The sequence below is a fragment of the Eptesicus fuscus genome, chromosome 18, assembly GCF_027574615.1.
Source record: "Eptesicus fuscus isolate TK198812 chromosome 18, DD_ASM_mEF_20220401, whole genome shotgun sequence".
NCBI lineage: Eukaryota > Metazoa > Chordata > Mammalia > Chiroptera > Vespertilionidae > Eptesicus > Eptesicus fuscus.
In genome coordinates this window covers 45,543,223-45,559,641 of record NC_072490.1, presented here as the reverse complement: position 1 = coordinate 45,559,641, position 16,419 = coordinate 45,543,223, and the positions used below count along the sequence as shown (strand labels likewise).

Below are 16,419 nucleotides of genomic sequence, written 5' to 3'. Positions count from 1 at the left end.
AGTTCTATTCAGGCTTCCATGGATTGCATGAGGCCCACCCACATTGGGGAGGGCAATCTGCTTTACTCAAGTTTACCAGTACAAATGTTAATCTCACCTAGAAACACCCTCATAGACTCATGCAGAATAATAATTAACCAAATATCTAGGTACTCCATTGCCCAGTCAAGGTGACACACAAAATTAACCATCACAGTGACATTGCAGTTTCTGCCACAAAGATATTAGTGAAAACCTTTTAATTTCTTTCTCTTCATTTTCAACTGTTTTGTTTTATACATATATATATATATATATCTTTTAGTTACACAGATATATTTTTTAACTGCACCCCAGTTTCTTTTTATTTCTCTTTTGTTCTTGTTTTCCTTTTTTTTTTTTAAGTATGGAAGCTCAAGTATAAGATGTAGATTTTTTTAAAGTTTTACAGAAAAAAACAAAAACAGAATAAAACAAAAAACTCCTTTTACATTCCACAAAAATTGACAGAAAAGCACCTAGCCAGAAGAGCAGATGGGTCTGAAGGCCCCACCCTGCACACCCCACAACTTCCTCTCGGTGGGACAGGGGATAGTCGATGTGGGACAATGCTGAGGGTCACCTCTCTTTTCTCCCAGAGCTGTCCCGTCCTCCCACCCCCCAACCCCAAGCAACTCCCAAATACATGTGGAATCAGATTTCCAGTTATTTCATAATTTTTTTGTTTTACTTTTTTTTATACCAATGTAACTAAAAGGTGGGAGGAAAGGGGAGTCAGTGTATTTTATGCCTATAAACAGGTGGTGGTGGGGACATGGGGCTGGGCAAACAGAATACATACAGTCAATATGGAAACATTGAGGTGTGTTGTTTTTTTTTTAGTAGTATGATCAGTATTATCAGGAAGCATATATATAATGTATAATCACAGTGGTGTGGCAAGTGTGTGTTTTTTAACGTTTTTATTGATTTTTTATTTTTGAGAGAGAGAAGGGAGAGGTTAGAGAGATAGAAATATCTATGAGAGAAACATCATTGATTGGCTGCCTCCTATGCCCCTCTCCCCACCCCCACAGTGGGTTGAGCCTGCAGCCCTGACCAGGAATTGAACCAGTGGCCTCTTTGTTCCTGGGACAACACTCAACCACTGAGCTACACCGGCCAGGCAGAAACATTGAGGTTTTTTTGGGTTTTATGAAACACTGAGTTTTGATAGCAAAACTGGTGGGGAAAGCAGGCCTTGGAGACAGAGACAGGTCTTTATCAGCTTTATTCTCAGGGTATGATGGCTCCATGCAGGTCAGTGACACAAGTTACTGTGTGACCTGTCAGGGAGGGAAGGGACAAGGGAAGGGAGCAGAGTTGTGTAAGAAAGGAATCTAAGGAGTGCATAGCATGTCTGGTTAAGGTGAAGCAGAGGTTTTACAATTGCTGCTTTCTCTTCAAAGCATCCACCAAGTCATTCTTAAGAGCTTCTTGTTTTGATTTGTCTGTAAAAGTCTGCACAGACCTCAGCCCATCGATGATGTCCTTTGTTTTTCCAAAGTAGATCTCATTCAGCATACTTCGGATTTTGTTTCCCATATCCTCTACCAAGTGCCCGATATTGGCGATGTGTGGCGAGCAGTAACTCACAGTTTCATCTTTCTCCATCTGTAAGGCTGCCTCCGAGGTTCATGGTGCCAGAGCCAGATTTGTTGGTTTGTAGCCACAGCATCGCTGAGGAGGTCAGCTTCTGATGGGTGGTGCAGCCATTGGTTTCTCCTGCACTTCCACCACATGGATGGAATCCCAGCAGCCTCTGATCTTCTTTTATCCATCTCCAGCCTTCTTATGAGGATCACCCCAGCAAAGCCATGATCCAGATCCCACAGATCGACAGATGAGATGCCGCCTTCAAAATACAGATCTTGATACTGGTCAAAGGCATTGTTGGCTTCCACCTCCAGCTTTCTCACCCGAGCAGAAGGCATGCCCCGTCTTCCATCTCCTATAGATGGTGACCTGTAGGAGTCCCCATCTCTGTTGTAATCACACAAAAGGTAATCCTTTCCCACCATCTTCTTGGACGATTTTCAGTGTCTGGTCAATGGAAGACAGATCTTCACTTAGACTGGGGACCAGGCCAATCAGGTCAATCTCGATTTGCTGTGGAGGCAGGTGCCTCATTAAGTCCCAGACACAGTCCAGCTGCTGATCATTCATGGTGGTGATGGCGGCAGAGCCCTGGCTCCCAACTACCCAGGTGTCCAGCTAGTTACATAGATATTAAGAATAAAGGAAATGTTTGATTCCAAACAAAAAATGACTCCTTTGTCAAGATATTTTTTATCAACTCGTGTTTTTTTATTTTGCAAATAATTTCTAAAAACAGAATCATTTATTATATTTTATTTTATGACCTACCTTTTTCTACTTTAAACATTTTTTTCTGCTACAAAATTGTCTTCTATGACGTTTTTAATGATTGCATAACAGTTTATTGAATGGATACATGATATTTTTTCAGTCAATCCTCTATTGTTGGATACTTAGGTGGTTTCCAATTTTTCACATGCTATGCAACTCTATTACACCCCTGTTATCTCTTTTTTTTAAATCCTCACCCAAGAACATGTTTTTATTTATTTTAAAGAGAGAGAGAGAGGAAGGAGAGGAAGAGAGAGAGAGAGAGAGAGAGAGAGAGAGAGAGAGAGAGAGAGAGAGAGAGAGAGAGAAACCCTATTGGGAGAGAGAAACTTCAATTAGTTGGCTCCCGTATACCCCCTGACTGGGGTTTGAAACTGTAACCAAGGTATGTACCCTGACCAGAAATTGAACCTGAAACCTTTTTGGTGTATGCTTTTGCCAACTGAGTCACCCAGCCGGGACACCTTTGTTATCACTTAATGTTTAGTTACAAAAGCAATATATGTTCTTTCTAAATAATAAAACAATACAGAATTGTGTAAAATAAAAAGCAAAGTTCCCTATTTCTATTCACCAGCACTTTTATTTCCCAGCATTTCAATTCCCCATGGGGCAACCACTGTTAATAGTTTACTGTGTATCCTTCTGAATGCTTTTATTTTCTGATTCCTTTTTTTATTTCCTTCCATTCTATTAACCTATAGCCTTCTGTTTTCTGCTCTTTTCATGCTTAGCTTCAAGCAGCCTCTTTACTCTTCTTATTTGCTGGTTAGTCTGGGAAACCTGACAAGCATATCTGTTAGAATTATGTGTAAATTCAGACAAAATAATTTCTGAGCAAAGGCCTCACATCTCTGATTAAAGAACATAAATTTCACTGGTTACCTTTTCTGTTTTGCATTTCAACTGGTAGTAAGCCTATTAAAACTGCCCCCTGGCACTTACAGAGTCAGATAGTTGGAAAAGTAACCTTCAAATAATTGAGGTGTTGCTGTCTTTACTTTTCATAAGCTAAAAGTGAAGTACATTTAAGAAACATTTCTGTTAACTTTTCATGTGTTCATACAACTGACCATGAAAGAAAAATTCTATCAAATAGGAGAACAGTAATTAGAGATTTTATTTTAGTGTATTGATTCATTCATTAACTATTTACTGAGTGTCTGCCATGTTCCAGGCACTATATAGATATTAGGAATGTAAATATAAAAAAACAAAGCTCTTGCCCGGCCAGTGTGGCTCAGTGGTTGAGTGTCAACATATGAACTAGGAGGTCATGGTTCAATTCCCAGTTAGGGCACATGCCTGGGTTGCCGGCTGGATCCCCAGTGGAGGGTGTGCAGGAGGCAGCTAATCAATAATTCTCTCTCATCATTGATTTTTCTTTCTCTCTCTCTCTCTTCCTCCCTAAAACCGATAAAATATATATATGCTCTTTACCTTCTTTTTTTTTTTTAAGCTCTCACAAGCACTATTAAGGAACCACCAAACAGTGTATTTTATTGTCTTCTTTGCCTGGACCCTCCCTTCAAAATCTGCATTTGAGCATTTTGTCTCTCAGAGGCATGTGGTAGTAAATTTAGTTGTCTGTTGATAACACATTGGTACTTGAGCCTCTGTGCATTTCTCTGTGTATTTTCTCTCCATTACAAGTGTGGTTATGGCCCAGCAGCTGCAGTAGCATTTAGCTTTAGAGCAAAAGGGAAGTCCTCTGGCTACCCAAGTAGGTGGATATCTCAGGTATTTGGACTCCCTTCAGGTCCTTTTGGTAAAACTTAGCCCAGAGATTTGGCATGGCAATTCATACCATTATCTAAGGCTCACACTCTTTTACTTTCTTTCTTCTTTTTTTAAACTACAAAAATTGCTGAAATGCCAGGAGTTTGGTTAGGAATGAATAGGGAAGTCTGGCATGTTTTTAATCCTGTGCTCAATGTTGTTGGTAATATTAGAAGAGCAGCAGAGCCATGAATCCAGTCATGCTCTTGGCTAATGCAGCCTACCCTGACTTAAGCGCTCCTCAAATGAAAAAAGACCCAGGGCTTTAGTTGACAGTAAATGCAACCTGAGCCAGTGATGTGACCTGGCTGCCAAAACAAGCAAATGTGATCTGAACCAGCATTAATAGAAGGCTGGTGGCTGGGACAAGTAAGGTAATAGTCCCAGAGTACACTCTGCAGTGGTCAGATCACACCTGGAGGATGGTGTTTCCTCCTGGGCACTGCATTTTAAGAGTGATGTGGGAAAGTTGGAGTATGCCCAAGTTGGGCAACAGGATGATGAATGGCCTAGAAACTAATATCCTTTGAGGAACAGTTAGAGGAACTGAAGTAGTTTACCCTGGAAACTAGAAGGCATGAGGATGTGGGATAACCATTTTCAAATATTCGCAGGGCTATCGTATAGAAGAGTTGGACTCCTCTGTGGAATCTCAGCAAACACAACTTAAGCCAGTGGGTGTACATTACAAATTGGCTGATTTTGTCCCCATAAAAGGAATAATTTTCTAGCCCTTCTGAACATCCAGAAAATAGCAGCTTTGTAAGGTAGTGACAATACCTTAATAAGGGGTGTTAGGACGGTGGCCGGATGACTGAACTTCAGACGATTCATGAATAGGATGGGAGGTTTGGAGAGATGACCTGATCCAAGCGCCTTTCACATTCAAAGGTTCTAATAACGAAACCTCAAGAAGTAAAAAACAAAACAAAACAAAAACAAAAATTACTGCTTTTTCTCTTAGACCCCATACAAGCATTAACCACAGAAATTATGTTAAAATTGATGCTAACAGCAAATATCAGTTATGAAGTTGGAAGGCAAAAAATCCATAGGAACTTTTCTGTTTTCCCTGATGGTTGTGAATTTTGTTTTAGTAGCGTTTTTTTCTAACTGAATGATTTTTTTTTCACTTTTAAGATTCTTTAGAGCCCTGCTATGCTTTCTTTCTCATCAAATTTATGCTCCTCTTTTTAAAAATATATTTTTTATTGATTTCAGAGAGGAAGGGAGAAGGAGAGAGAGATAAAAACATCAGTGATGAGCCCTAGCTGATTTGGCTCAGTGGACAGAGCATTGGCCTGCGGACTGAAAGGTCCCAGGTTCCATTCCGGCCAAGGGCACATGCCTGGGTTGCAAGTTTGATCCCCAGTAGGGGGCGTGCAGGAGGCAGCCGATCAATGATTCTCTTTCATCATTGATGTTTCTATCTCTCTCTCCCTCTCCCTTCCTCTCTAAAATCAATAAAACATATATTTTTAAAAAATCAATGATGAGAGAAAATCATTGATTGGCTGCCTCTTGCACCAGCCCCTTACTGGGGATCAAGTGCAACCTGGCATGTGCCCTTGACCGGAATCAAACTCGGCACCCTTTAGTCCACAGACCAATGCTTTATCCACTGAGCCAAACTGGCTAGGGCTATGCTCTTCTTAATATGTTGTTTGCAGGAAACTATATTTTGATAAGATTACTCTTAATCCAAAATTATAAAGCAGCATTTTGGGGGATAGCAATCTGTATCCACATGTCAAACAACCAGCTCTGTGGAACAGCTGGTGTTTAAAGTTCATTAATCGTTAATAATGAGGTAACATACAGTAAAATGTGTGCACTGGGATAGTCTGGCCCTTCCCGAAAATCGGTGAAGTTAGCAGGCTGGAAATGATTATTCCTATTTTATTCAGCACCCACTATGCTAAGAATAAACTGCACTAGTTCATCTTATGTCCTAAAGAAAGTCTATAGCAAACATTACCATTGATGGCTGAGGATACTTGACTCTCTTCTTGAAAACAGGGATGCTAACAGTTACTTCAAATAAAAATCATAAGGATGTGGACAGAACAATGTTTGCTAAATGGGGTAGATGTGACTGGGCAGTGTGGCAAAATGCTTAGGAGCTCTGGCTGTCAGAGACCTGGGTTTAAAATTTTTGTTCTGCCACCTACTGCCTGTGATATCACTGTCATCTCATGAAGCCATTATCAGTACAATGGGAATAATAATAATAGGTTTTGCCTTTTTTGGCTGTTGGGAGGATTAGATGGAATAATGTGTGTAAAGGCACGAACACGGGTGCTGTTTTTAAAAATTATATTTTAAATAATATAATTAATATCCATTGTTTATGACGCATTTTTTTAAATTGGGGTATTATTGTGTTTCCTATTTACTTTCACTGTGCCGTTTATACTTAGCATAGTAGGTGCTGAATAAATCCTAGTCAGTAATATCATGCTGGACCAACAGTAACAATTCAATTGAGCAAGTCACGTGCTTCCTGGGTGCCCAGCCCAGTACTAGTCTCTGAGAATACAACGCTGCCTGAAACGGGGCCCTTGCTAAGAGTGATGCGTAGGTTGCTGTGGAGGCCAACCTGCCGTTCCAGAAAGGTCTGGAGATGTTGTGTGAGTATTGAGTGACTCACAGGGATCCAAGCCAAGAAAGGTGGGAGGGGCCTTAGTCAAGAGAAAAAGCTGAGTGAAGGCTCAGAACTCCTAAATCAGCAGACTGTTGGAGTGAACTGTTAAGCTGGCATCGGAGTTATACTTGTTGGCCTAGTCATGCAACCTCTCAGAACCCGTTTCCTTATCTGTAAAGAAATAAATAATGAGGTCTACGTACTAGCCATGATGCGAAGATTCAGGGAGGTGGTCTTTGTAAAGTAGTTGCTTGGCACACCAACTGGCACAGAATAAGTGTTCAATGTTTGTTACCATTACCATTAATTTAATAATGCCTTATAATTATGAACCGGGATTCCTTAGTCGCTGGACTGCGAAGGAGGGTACCAGGACTCATAAACCACCCGTCAGTCTCGAAGAGCTGTAAGACAAGGCGGCCAGCGCAGGATTCCTAATCCTAGTCAAGCGCCAGCGTGACGTCCCCACGTCCGCGTGGTGCAGGGGGCGGGCCCGCGCGGAGCTGGGCTCCCAGGGTCACGTGGGTTCCGGTCTCGCCCCGGCGGAGCCCGTCCCCCGCGGCTGCAGCTGCGGCGGCCGCGCCTGCGCAGAACCGAGCGCGCTCTGCGGCTCGCTCCGCGGTGGAGGCGGCGCGAACAGCTAGGGGCCGGTGGATGGCTCTGCGGGGCCTGGAAAGCTCGGGGCCCAGCTCCCGCGGGCCGTTGGAGGAGGCGGGGGCGGCGGCCGAGGAGCGCGAGGCGCCGGCTGAGGCGGCGGCGGCGGCAGCCGCGCCGCTGGACGATGAGGAGGACGATGGCCGCGGCCTGCTGCGCTGGGACGGCTTCTCGGCCTGGCTGCACTGCGTGTGTGTGGTGGGCTTCGACCTGGAGCTGGGCCAGGCCGTGGAGGTGAGGCCCGGCCGCAGCGTTGTCCCTCCGCCCTGTCCGGGTCCGCACCTGGGCGGCCTTTGCAGAGTGTGTGGCCTGCGGGCCCGCCCGCCGGCCTGGACCCCGGCCGCCGCGCATCTGGGCGTGGCTGGCCGCCCCTCCGCCCCTCGGGCCGGGCTGCGGTCTATTGGCAGTTCCCCTGGGAGCATCCTGGGCTGCGGCTAGGGGTGAAAAGTTCTCTCAAGGCCCCTCCTAAACACTTGCTGTTTTTTGTTTGTGTGTGTGTGTGTATGTTTTTAATCCGCTGTTACCAGAATAACTGAAATGGTTAGCGGCACCTGGAGGAGGCTACAGGCAGGATGTTTGGGACTTTTCCAAGAAGCAAACAATGCCCTTGACATATGGTGAAATATAATAGCCAAGACTCCTACAACAAACTTTTTTTAGACTAAGAGATTGTTTTGGTCATTCACAGTAGTAACTCTTAGAGCATTTTAGTGAGCCTGAGCCGAAATGCATAGCATGCATTTTATCATTTTCCTCCCTTCTGTTATTTCTTGATGTTGCTTCTGAAGCAGTTGGCCTGAAAACTAATATGAAGAAGAACATAAGGAATATCTTTTGCTTGTGAATCTGTCAAGTTTCCTATCTTTATGGCACCTTATTGAAAGGCCTTTGAATCTTAATCTGTTCTTTACATTGTTTAGGGTACTTTATGTAGCATAAGAGATTGCTTGTCTTCATGTGTCCAAGAAAAACATTATCAGAAGGATGCATGTTTGAGATTTTTTTTTTATTTTTTTTGTCGTGATGCCATTTTAGCGCACCATCTCATTTTTACTTCAGTGACATGAGTTGGCTAGGAAAATTGGCCAGGGAGGTTTTTCTTAATTCGAAGATACTGCTTTTGTATTCAGCCTGTCTTCTCTTACGTTTTATCATTATGTAGTTCCATACACTGTTTCCACAAAGATCTAGGCATTATGCTGGTTGCTGGGCATGCAAATATGAACGATATGCTCTAAACTATATTTGTGGAATGAGACTATTATTTAGGGAAGAACCCAGAATTAATCACAGTAGCAGATAGGGCCAGATGTGGTGCCTGGCACATATGGTGTTCAATAAATACTTGCTGATAGAATGAATGAGTACAGGAACAATTCTTTATCTTATTGAGATATAAACAACTGGTTCTCAAAGAATTTGAAGAAGAGATTTATAAACCATCTATTGACTATATTGACACATTAATCTGAAATTATATGTATAGCAAACTACAATTTAACCAGAAAACCATGGTTTGGGTTGTTGTAGTTTATTACATTTTTATATAGCTAAAGGAGATCTTTTGGGACTTTCATCATTTGGGACATTCTTTTTAACATGAATATGTTTTTCTGACCAAATAAAGAATACTTAGCATAATTAAGGTGCTACAAAAATGTGGATCATTAAAGGTCTTATTTTGAATTTCATTTTCCATAGTATGTGCTGTTGCAGAGTTTTCTTTAGGTCAGTTATTCATAATGTTTTTTTGCATTCTGAAACTTTAAAAAAATATATGATGAATTTCATGAACTCTCTCCATTAGGAAAATGCTTACTAATACAAAATTATGTATTTGTTTCTGTGTACTTTCTGGGGGTTATCTATGGACCTTATAGTCCATTGTCTCTAGATTAAGAACCATTGATTTTAGAAGGTGTAGGATGAGAGTGGGGAAGATTCCCTAATGAAGGATCCAAAGACAGATAAATACATTGAGATGCAACACAACAATTTTGTTTTGTTTTCCTGAGAAACATAGAATATTGCACTTTGCCACTTTTAAAGAAAAAGGAACACAAATTAGAAACTAATATAGCAAAATAGTTGAAAAACACATAGTATTTTACCTTTGTATTATGGCCATACCTAGGCCAAAAATGGACAGGAGGAGTGGCTATAATGGGATAAGAAGGTGTGTGTAGTCTGGCTGGTATGGCTCAGATCTGTGAACCAGGAGGTCATGGTTCAATTCCAGGTCAGGCACATGCCCAGGTTGCAGGCTCAATCCCCAGTAGGGGCGTGCAGGAGGCAGGCAATTAATGATTTTCGCTCATTAATTATGTTTCTACATCTCTCCCTCTTCCTCTCTGAAACAAATAAAAATACATACTTTTTTAAAAGGTGAGTGTAGAATTGTGTTGGAGAAGTAACATATAGTAGCCCATCTCTACTTCCGATAAAGCACAACCATGGGGACTCAAAAGGGAAATTAGTTAAAGAATAGGTAAAAACTAAGCTTGGACAATAATATCCTAGAACCTAACTGTGCTATAAAAAAACAGTCATTGAATATTAGGCCTGGGAGACTTAAGAATCTGTTCTGCCAAGACAGAAAATACCATTTGCAGATTTTAAACAAATGCATGAACATTGCCACCTAAGTTTAAATCTCTACTAAAGTGACAGTATAGAATATTGATCAGGAACTCTAGATTCTAGAGCTGGTTTTAATCTATGTACTTTGGGTGCATTACTTTGCTTGTCTGAGCCTGGTGCTGCTCCTCTGTTACAGGGTAACGGTACATTTGTCGTGGCATTGTGAGAATTAGATAAGTTAATGCTTGCGAAGCATTTGGAATAGTACCTGGGACCCAGTAAGGCCTATGTAAGCATTGAGAGTCCCTTTTTCTTTCTTAAAATGTATTTTTATTGATTTTGGAGAGGAAGTAAGAGGGCGAGAGAAAAATATCAGTGATGAGAGAATCATTATCAGCTGCCTCCTGCACGACCCTCCACTGGGAATGGAACTGTGACCTCCTGGTTCATAAGTCTTTGCTCAATCACTGAGCCACACTGGCTGGGCGAGAGTCCCTTTTTCATTTTTGATGGGAAGAACCCTCACTTTTTGCTTTGTGAAAATGAGGCCTTTGAACTTCAGTTTTCTCACTTGTAAGATGAAGTTGAGTTACTAGAATCAGTACTTTTTTTTTCCTTTTTTTTTTTTAAGTAGGGGAATATTTTCCTCTGTAAATAAAGACCTGGCTAATCCGGTTGAAATGGTGCCTGTGTGTGTATATTTTGTTATAAGCAGCAGAAACTAAGTTCAAGCAGAAAGGGGGACTTGCTGTAAGGCCACAAAGGTATTTTAAGATATCCAACCTACAAACCTGGTGGGGCTTCAGAAAATGGCTAGAGCCCAGAACCAAGCACACATCTTATTTATGCTCTTGTTTTATGGATTTTGTTCATGCTTCATGCTCCCTGCAAACTGACTTCCTCTACTTCTGTGATATTTATGGTGGAGAAGTTGCCCCTTTCAGCCACTTCAATGGAGAGTGAATGCCACTCTTGTTCCAAACACTAGAGGAAGGTACTCAGGCCTGGTTTGGGGCAGATTATCACTTTGATACAATCAGCTGAAGACCTGAGTGGTTGGGGGCAGATTATCACTCTGATACAATCAGCTGAAGACCTGAGTGGTTGGGGGCAGATTATCACTCTGATACAATCAGCTGAAGACCTTGTTGCACAAAATGTCAGGGTGGGGGGGACCTTGTCTGAGTGAAGGAGACAGTTGGGGGCAGAGTGTCTTTGGAGCTAGAAGAGCCGGCAAAAGGTACAGACTGCAGTAGGTGTACTTAGCTTCTTTTTTCCCCCTCTGAAGTGGCCATGAAGCATCATCAGAGAATCTAAGTGTCCTGTGGAATAGGTTTGAAATTCTCTGGATTTGAAATATTCTCTGTTACTTCTAGATCTGAAATTATCTGATTATCTAGAAAAGCCTTAATTATCTCAATGCAGAATTGCCTTACTTACTCAAGTTCCTCCCCCCCCCACCCCCGCCCCGCATTGAGTAATAATATGCTCATTGTTGAAAACTTGGCAAGAAAGAAAATTATAAACACTAGAAAACATCACTCATAGTTCTATTAAGAAACAACTGCTATCAGTATTTGGCATTTTTGTTAATGCTTTTTTTTTCTTTACATAATTTTGTATCTGTCAAGGATTAATTTGATTGTTAGTAACAGAAACCCTGTAGAATAAATTTAAGCAAAAAGGGATTGATTGTGAGGAGTCTTTTGGAACACACTTACAGGAAACAGGAATGAACCTTATGGAATTTGGAAAGCCCCAGGCTTTCTTTGCCTTTGTTTCTGGAGCTGTGTGGTCTTTTGTCTCTGCTTTTCTTTGCATGTCTTGTTCCATTCTCCATGCTGAGGGTGGTTTCCTCTGCAAGTGTCACAGTTTCAGCTCCCAGGTTCTACTTGACTTTGGGTTGCCCTGGTACTGATTTTAGCCACTCTACTCTTGTATTCTGGAATCACACTGAAGTGTAACTCAAGTAGTGGAATATCCGATTGGCTCAGAATGGGTTAAGTTCTCTGTTTTGTTCATTGAGCTGTAATCAGGAGACAGGGTCTCAGTAACAGTAGTGGCTACTTAAGCTCACTTCTGCAGAAGGCAGGAAGGAGACACTTTCAAAAGCATGGGCTGAGCAGCAGTCTACTGTAAAAGTCTGCTTTTATTGATAAACATTCTCAAACAATTTGCCAGATCATTGAAGAGTCTTCATAAACATAATTTTATGGACCATAATTTATTAAATCATTTTGCTTAATTTGGATATTTAGTAGTTTCCTTTTTAAAAAAAACAATATATTTTTTAAAAAATATATTTTATTGATTTTACAGAGAGGAAGGGAAAGGGATAGAGAGTTAGAAACATCGATCAGCTGCCTCCTGCCCTTGATCGGAATCGAACCTGGGACCCTTCAGTCCGCAGGCCGACTCTCTATCCACTAAGCCAAACCAGTTAGGGCTAAAAAAATATTTTTTATTGATTTCAGTAAGGAAAGGAGAGGGAGAGAGATAGAAACATCATTGATGAGAGAGAATCATTGATTGGCTGCCTCCTGCACGCCCCACACGGGATCGAGCCCACAATCCAGACATGTGCCCTGACAAGAATTGGTGACTTCTTCGTTCATAGGTTGCCGCTCAATCACTGAGTCACGCAAGCTGGGCAACTTCTGCTTTTTTGAGTCATTGCCTGTTCCCCCTTATCCTCTAAGCAGGGTGGAGCCTGGAGTAGTGACCAATTTTCTTTATCTTAGCAGTTTCTGTTTATTTTTCTGAGAAGGATAAAGACATGTGAAGGGTTGTTTCTTTCACTCTTTAACTGAGTGATCCGTAGCCCCAGTATTTGATCATCAGCAAGTTTACTCTTTTAATTGAAATGGGTGTTATGTGTAATTGTATGTTGCTGTACTGTCTCATTGAGCCATCTGTTCAGCAGGTATTTATTGGGCACTGATATGTTCTAGAGATAAAGCCTTGATCATTCCCTCTTCATCAGGCAGCAATTTAGCTGGGAAGGTAGGCTATTTAACAGTGAGTACTTTGATAGGAGGATATTCAAGGTACTAATAATAGCCTTTAAGTTCCCTTGTGAACCAGTAGCACTTCATAGTTCTGTGATTTGAGAATTAAAGCCTTAGTGTCCTCTTGAGCTTCTTAGGCTCCCAGATTTTACAAAGGCTTCTTTGGTGTTACTGATCTCTAATTCTGTTATGAAATTGTATAATCCCAATCTGGAGATAATCTGGGACATTCTCTTGTCCAGTTAGTCCTTTCACAAGTACTTTATGTTTTTGTATTTACTAAGATGCCTGATGTAAAACATGGACAATTACATATAAACTTTATTCTTTTTTGAGAGAAATGCTTCACTGTCCATTTCATATTCAAATTGATCAAGCTTTTTCTGTGACATAATTTACCTTCAATCTTGAGAGAGCTGGAATCTTAGACTGAGGCCCAGCCTGTCCTAATACTGTGATGTCATTTTTTCTACTTTAAAAATAACTAAATAAATATTTTAATTTAAGTATAACATATAGAAAAGTACACAAATCCTACATCTGTAGTTTAATGAATTTTTATAAAGTGAACATACCATGACACTACCATGGGATTAAAAAAACCCTGGCTATTATCACTGCCCCAGAAATTTCCCTTATCTTCTTTCAGTTATGACTCATTACCTTTTCCCTGTCAGCCCCTAGCAACCACTAATTCACTTTCTGTTTCTGATTCTGTTGTTCTGTACATTTCATAAGAATGGATATTGTGTGTCTGGCTTCTTTCACTTAGTATAATGTTTTCAAGGTTCATTCACATTGTATGTATTTAGTACTTCATTCCTTTCTATGGTTGAATTTTATATCAATCTAGCAGGGAGGGTAGACCATTTAACAGTGAGTATGGATGTACTATATCACATTTTGTTTATCTGTTTATCATTCGATGGAAATAAGGATTATTTCTACTTTTTTGGTTATTATGAATAATGCTGTTTTGAACAGTCATTCACAAGTTTTTGTATGAACATGTTGTCACTTCTCTTGGATATATACCTAAGAGTGAAATTGCTGGGTCATATGGTAACTATGTTTACTAAATTGTTATCCACTATGGCTGCATTTTCACATTTTCATCAACAATATATGATTACTCCCCTACTGAGGTGGAAATGTTAGGGTATCCAGGGCAAGTGGCAAGTAGACATATCTTTAAAGAGACTAGCCCCATTTAAAACAGTTTATAATACTGTTTTTCAGTACGTATGCATTTTTTTCTGGGGCACATGTTTTCCTGTTTTATCATAATGTAAAAGATATATGCTATGTCATCATTTTTAGGCCTTAATAGTAATTCTATGAAATAAAACTTTTTTTTTTATTACCTGGCCATCTTTCTCTTATTTGTTATAACATGGGCTATCTTATCATAGGTAACAGAACAAGGATGACATTAGCTGACGCTCTGTGTCCCCCTTTGATGCCTCCCAGGAATACAAGTGGCCTGGGGGACAGAGATGCCTGGGCTTGAGCTGTGGAGAAAGAAAACTTCAAGCGAGAGGCATCTCCAGATACTGGGGCTAAACGATAGTCGATTAATTTCCTTATAGGTGTCAGGAGCTAACTGACTAAACTGTGATTGCCCAAATTTATATTTAAACCCACCCCCCAAGAAATAAAGTATATACATAGAAAATAATTCTAGTAACTGACATTTGTGCAGTTCAAGCTACTTGACAATGGTTACTTTTCTTTTTTTTAGATAGGGAGTTTAATTGAGGTTTTTAAAATCAAATCAAGTATGAACTTTTCTATTAAGTACAGAGTGGACATTTGGAATTCTATAGCATATAATAATACACTGTTACTTTTAGAATAATATATCTGTTTCAAAATAAAATACTGGGTAGCCCTAAAAGAGTACATTGAAATGAATTTCTAGAATTCTGTTTAATAGTCTAGTACAGTGGTCGGCAAACTGTGGCTCACGAGCCACTGTTTGCCGACCACTGGGATAGGGGCTTAATCACAAGGAACAACAACATCGTGTAATTATTGGAATCGAGAGTCTAGTTCAGTAGTCGGCAAACTCATTATTCAATAGAGCCGCAGTTTGCCGAACACTGGTCTAGTACAACCAGTTTGCCGACCACTGGTCTAGTACAACCAGTTTTTAAAAGGTACAACCAGTTGTTTTTTTTAAAAATATATTTTATTCATTTTTTACAGAGAGGAAGAGAGAGGGATAGAGAGCTAGAAACATCGATGAGAGAGAAACATCGATCAGCTGCCTCTTGCACACCCCCCACTGGGGATGTGCCCGCAACCAAGGTATATGCCCTTGACCGGAATCGAACCTGGGACTCTTGAGTCCGTGGGCCGACGCTCCACCCACTGAGCCAAACGGGTTTCGGCTACAACCAGTTTTTGATAGCTTATATAGTTCTTATATCCTTCTAGCTTACTTAAATATATATAGCTATATAAACTTCTTATAATATACACATACATAGACATATATACACATGTTGTATATATTTAAGGTACTCTTATATAGGTAAAACATACCGACATCTTTTTCTACATTGTCATGCTGATATTTAAACCATAGGAAACCAAAGTCCAAAAGAACCACTGTGATTATGTAAAAGAAAGGAAAAAGAAACTGTGTATTTACTTTTGAGTGGATATTTTATTTTATTTATTTTTTTTTTAAAATATATTTTATTGATTTTTTACAGAGAGGAAGGGAGAGGGATAGAGAGCTAGAAACATCGATGAGAGAGAAGCATCGATCAGCTGCCTCCTGCACACCCCCTACTGGGGATGTGCCTGCAACCAAGGTACATGCCCTTGACCGGAATCGAACCTGGGACCTTTCAGTCCACAGGCTGACGCTCTATCCATGAGTGGATATTTTAATCGCAGGAAATAAAAATCTGAAGGGCACTTACATAAAACTTATTTTAGAGGCTAAAATTAAGCTATTATAGGTCACTAAGCTTACCAATATGTTTTAGACCAGAAAACTCCAGGGTAACTTAAATGCAATGAGATTTTCATAAAATATGGCTAAATAGGTTTTAAGCATCCCATTTCTGCTTTAAAGGGAACAAAGTAAAATAGTCTCAAGGGAAATGTATCTACACATAATGAATTACATATAAAATACTTAGTTGAATAGACTTAACTTGAAGGTATATCCACTGATGGAAGACATATACTTTAGTGTCTACTGTGTAGCAGAGATTGTTCTGGGCGTCAAGATAGAGTGGTGAACAAAAAAGACCAGTTCTTGACTTCATGAATTGTGGAGACAAAGATTAAGTAAAGTTGGGCAGTACATGGAATACAAAGCAGGGTAAGTAGAGAGAATATGCTATTCTC

The 16,419-nt window shown here is 40.4% G+C and overlaps 1 protein-coding gene and 1 pseudogene across 2 annotated transcripts in view; one reads left to right on the top strand and one right to left on the bottom strand.

Annotated features, from left to right (window-relative positions):
- Positions 1-947: 947 nt before the first annotated feature.
- LOC103290451 (F-actin-capping protein subunit beta-like) lies at positions 948-7,157 on the bottom strand (annotated as a pseudogene).
- A 238-nt stretch (positions 7,158-7,395) lies between these two features.
- Positions 7,396-16,419, top strand: part of DENND6A (DENN domain containing 6A) — a 50,329-nt gene continuing 41,305 nt past the window's right edge. For both annotated transcript variants that reach the window (XM_054729953.1, XM_054729954.1), the window contains exon 1: positions 7,396-7,699. In XM_054729953.1, coding sequence (XP_054585928.1) covers positions 7,466-7,699 — 234 coding nt within the window. In that variant the 5' untranslated portion in view covers positions 7,396-7,465. The remainder of the gene's footprint in view (positions 7,700-16,419) is intronic.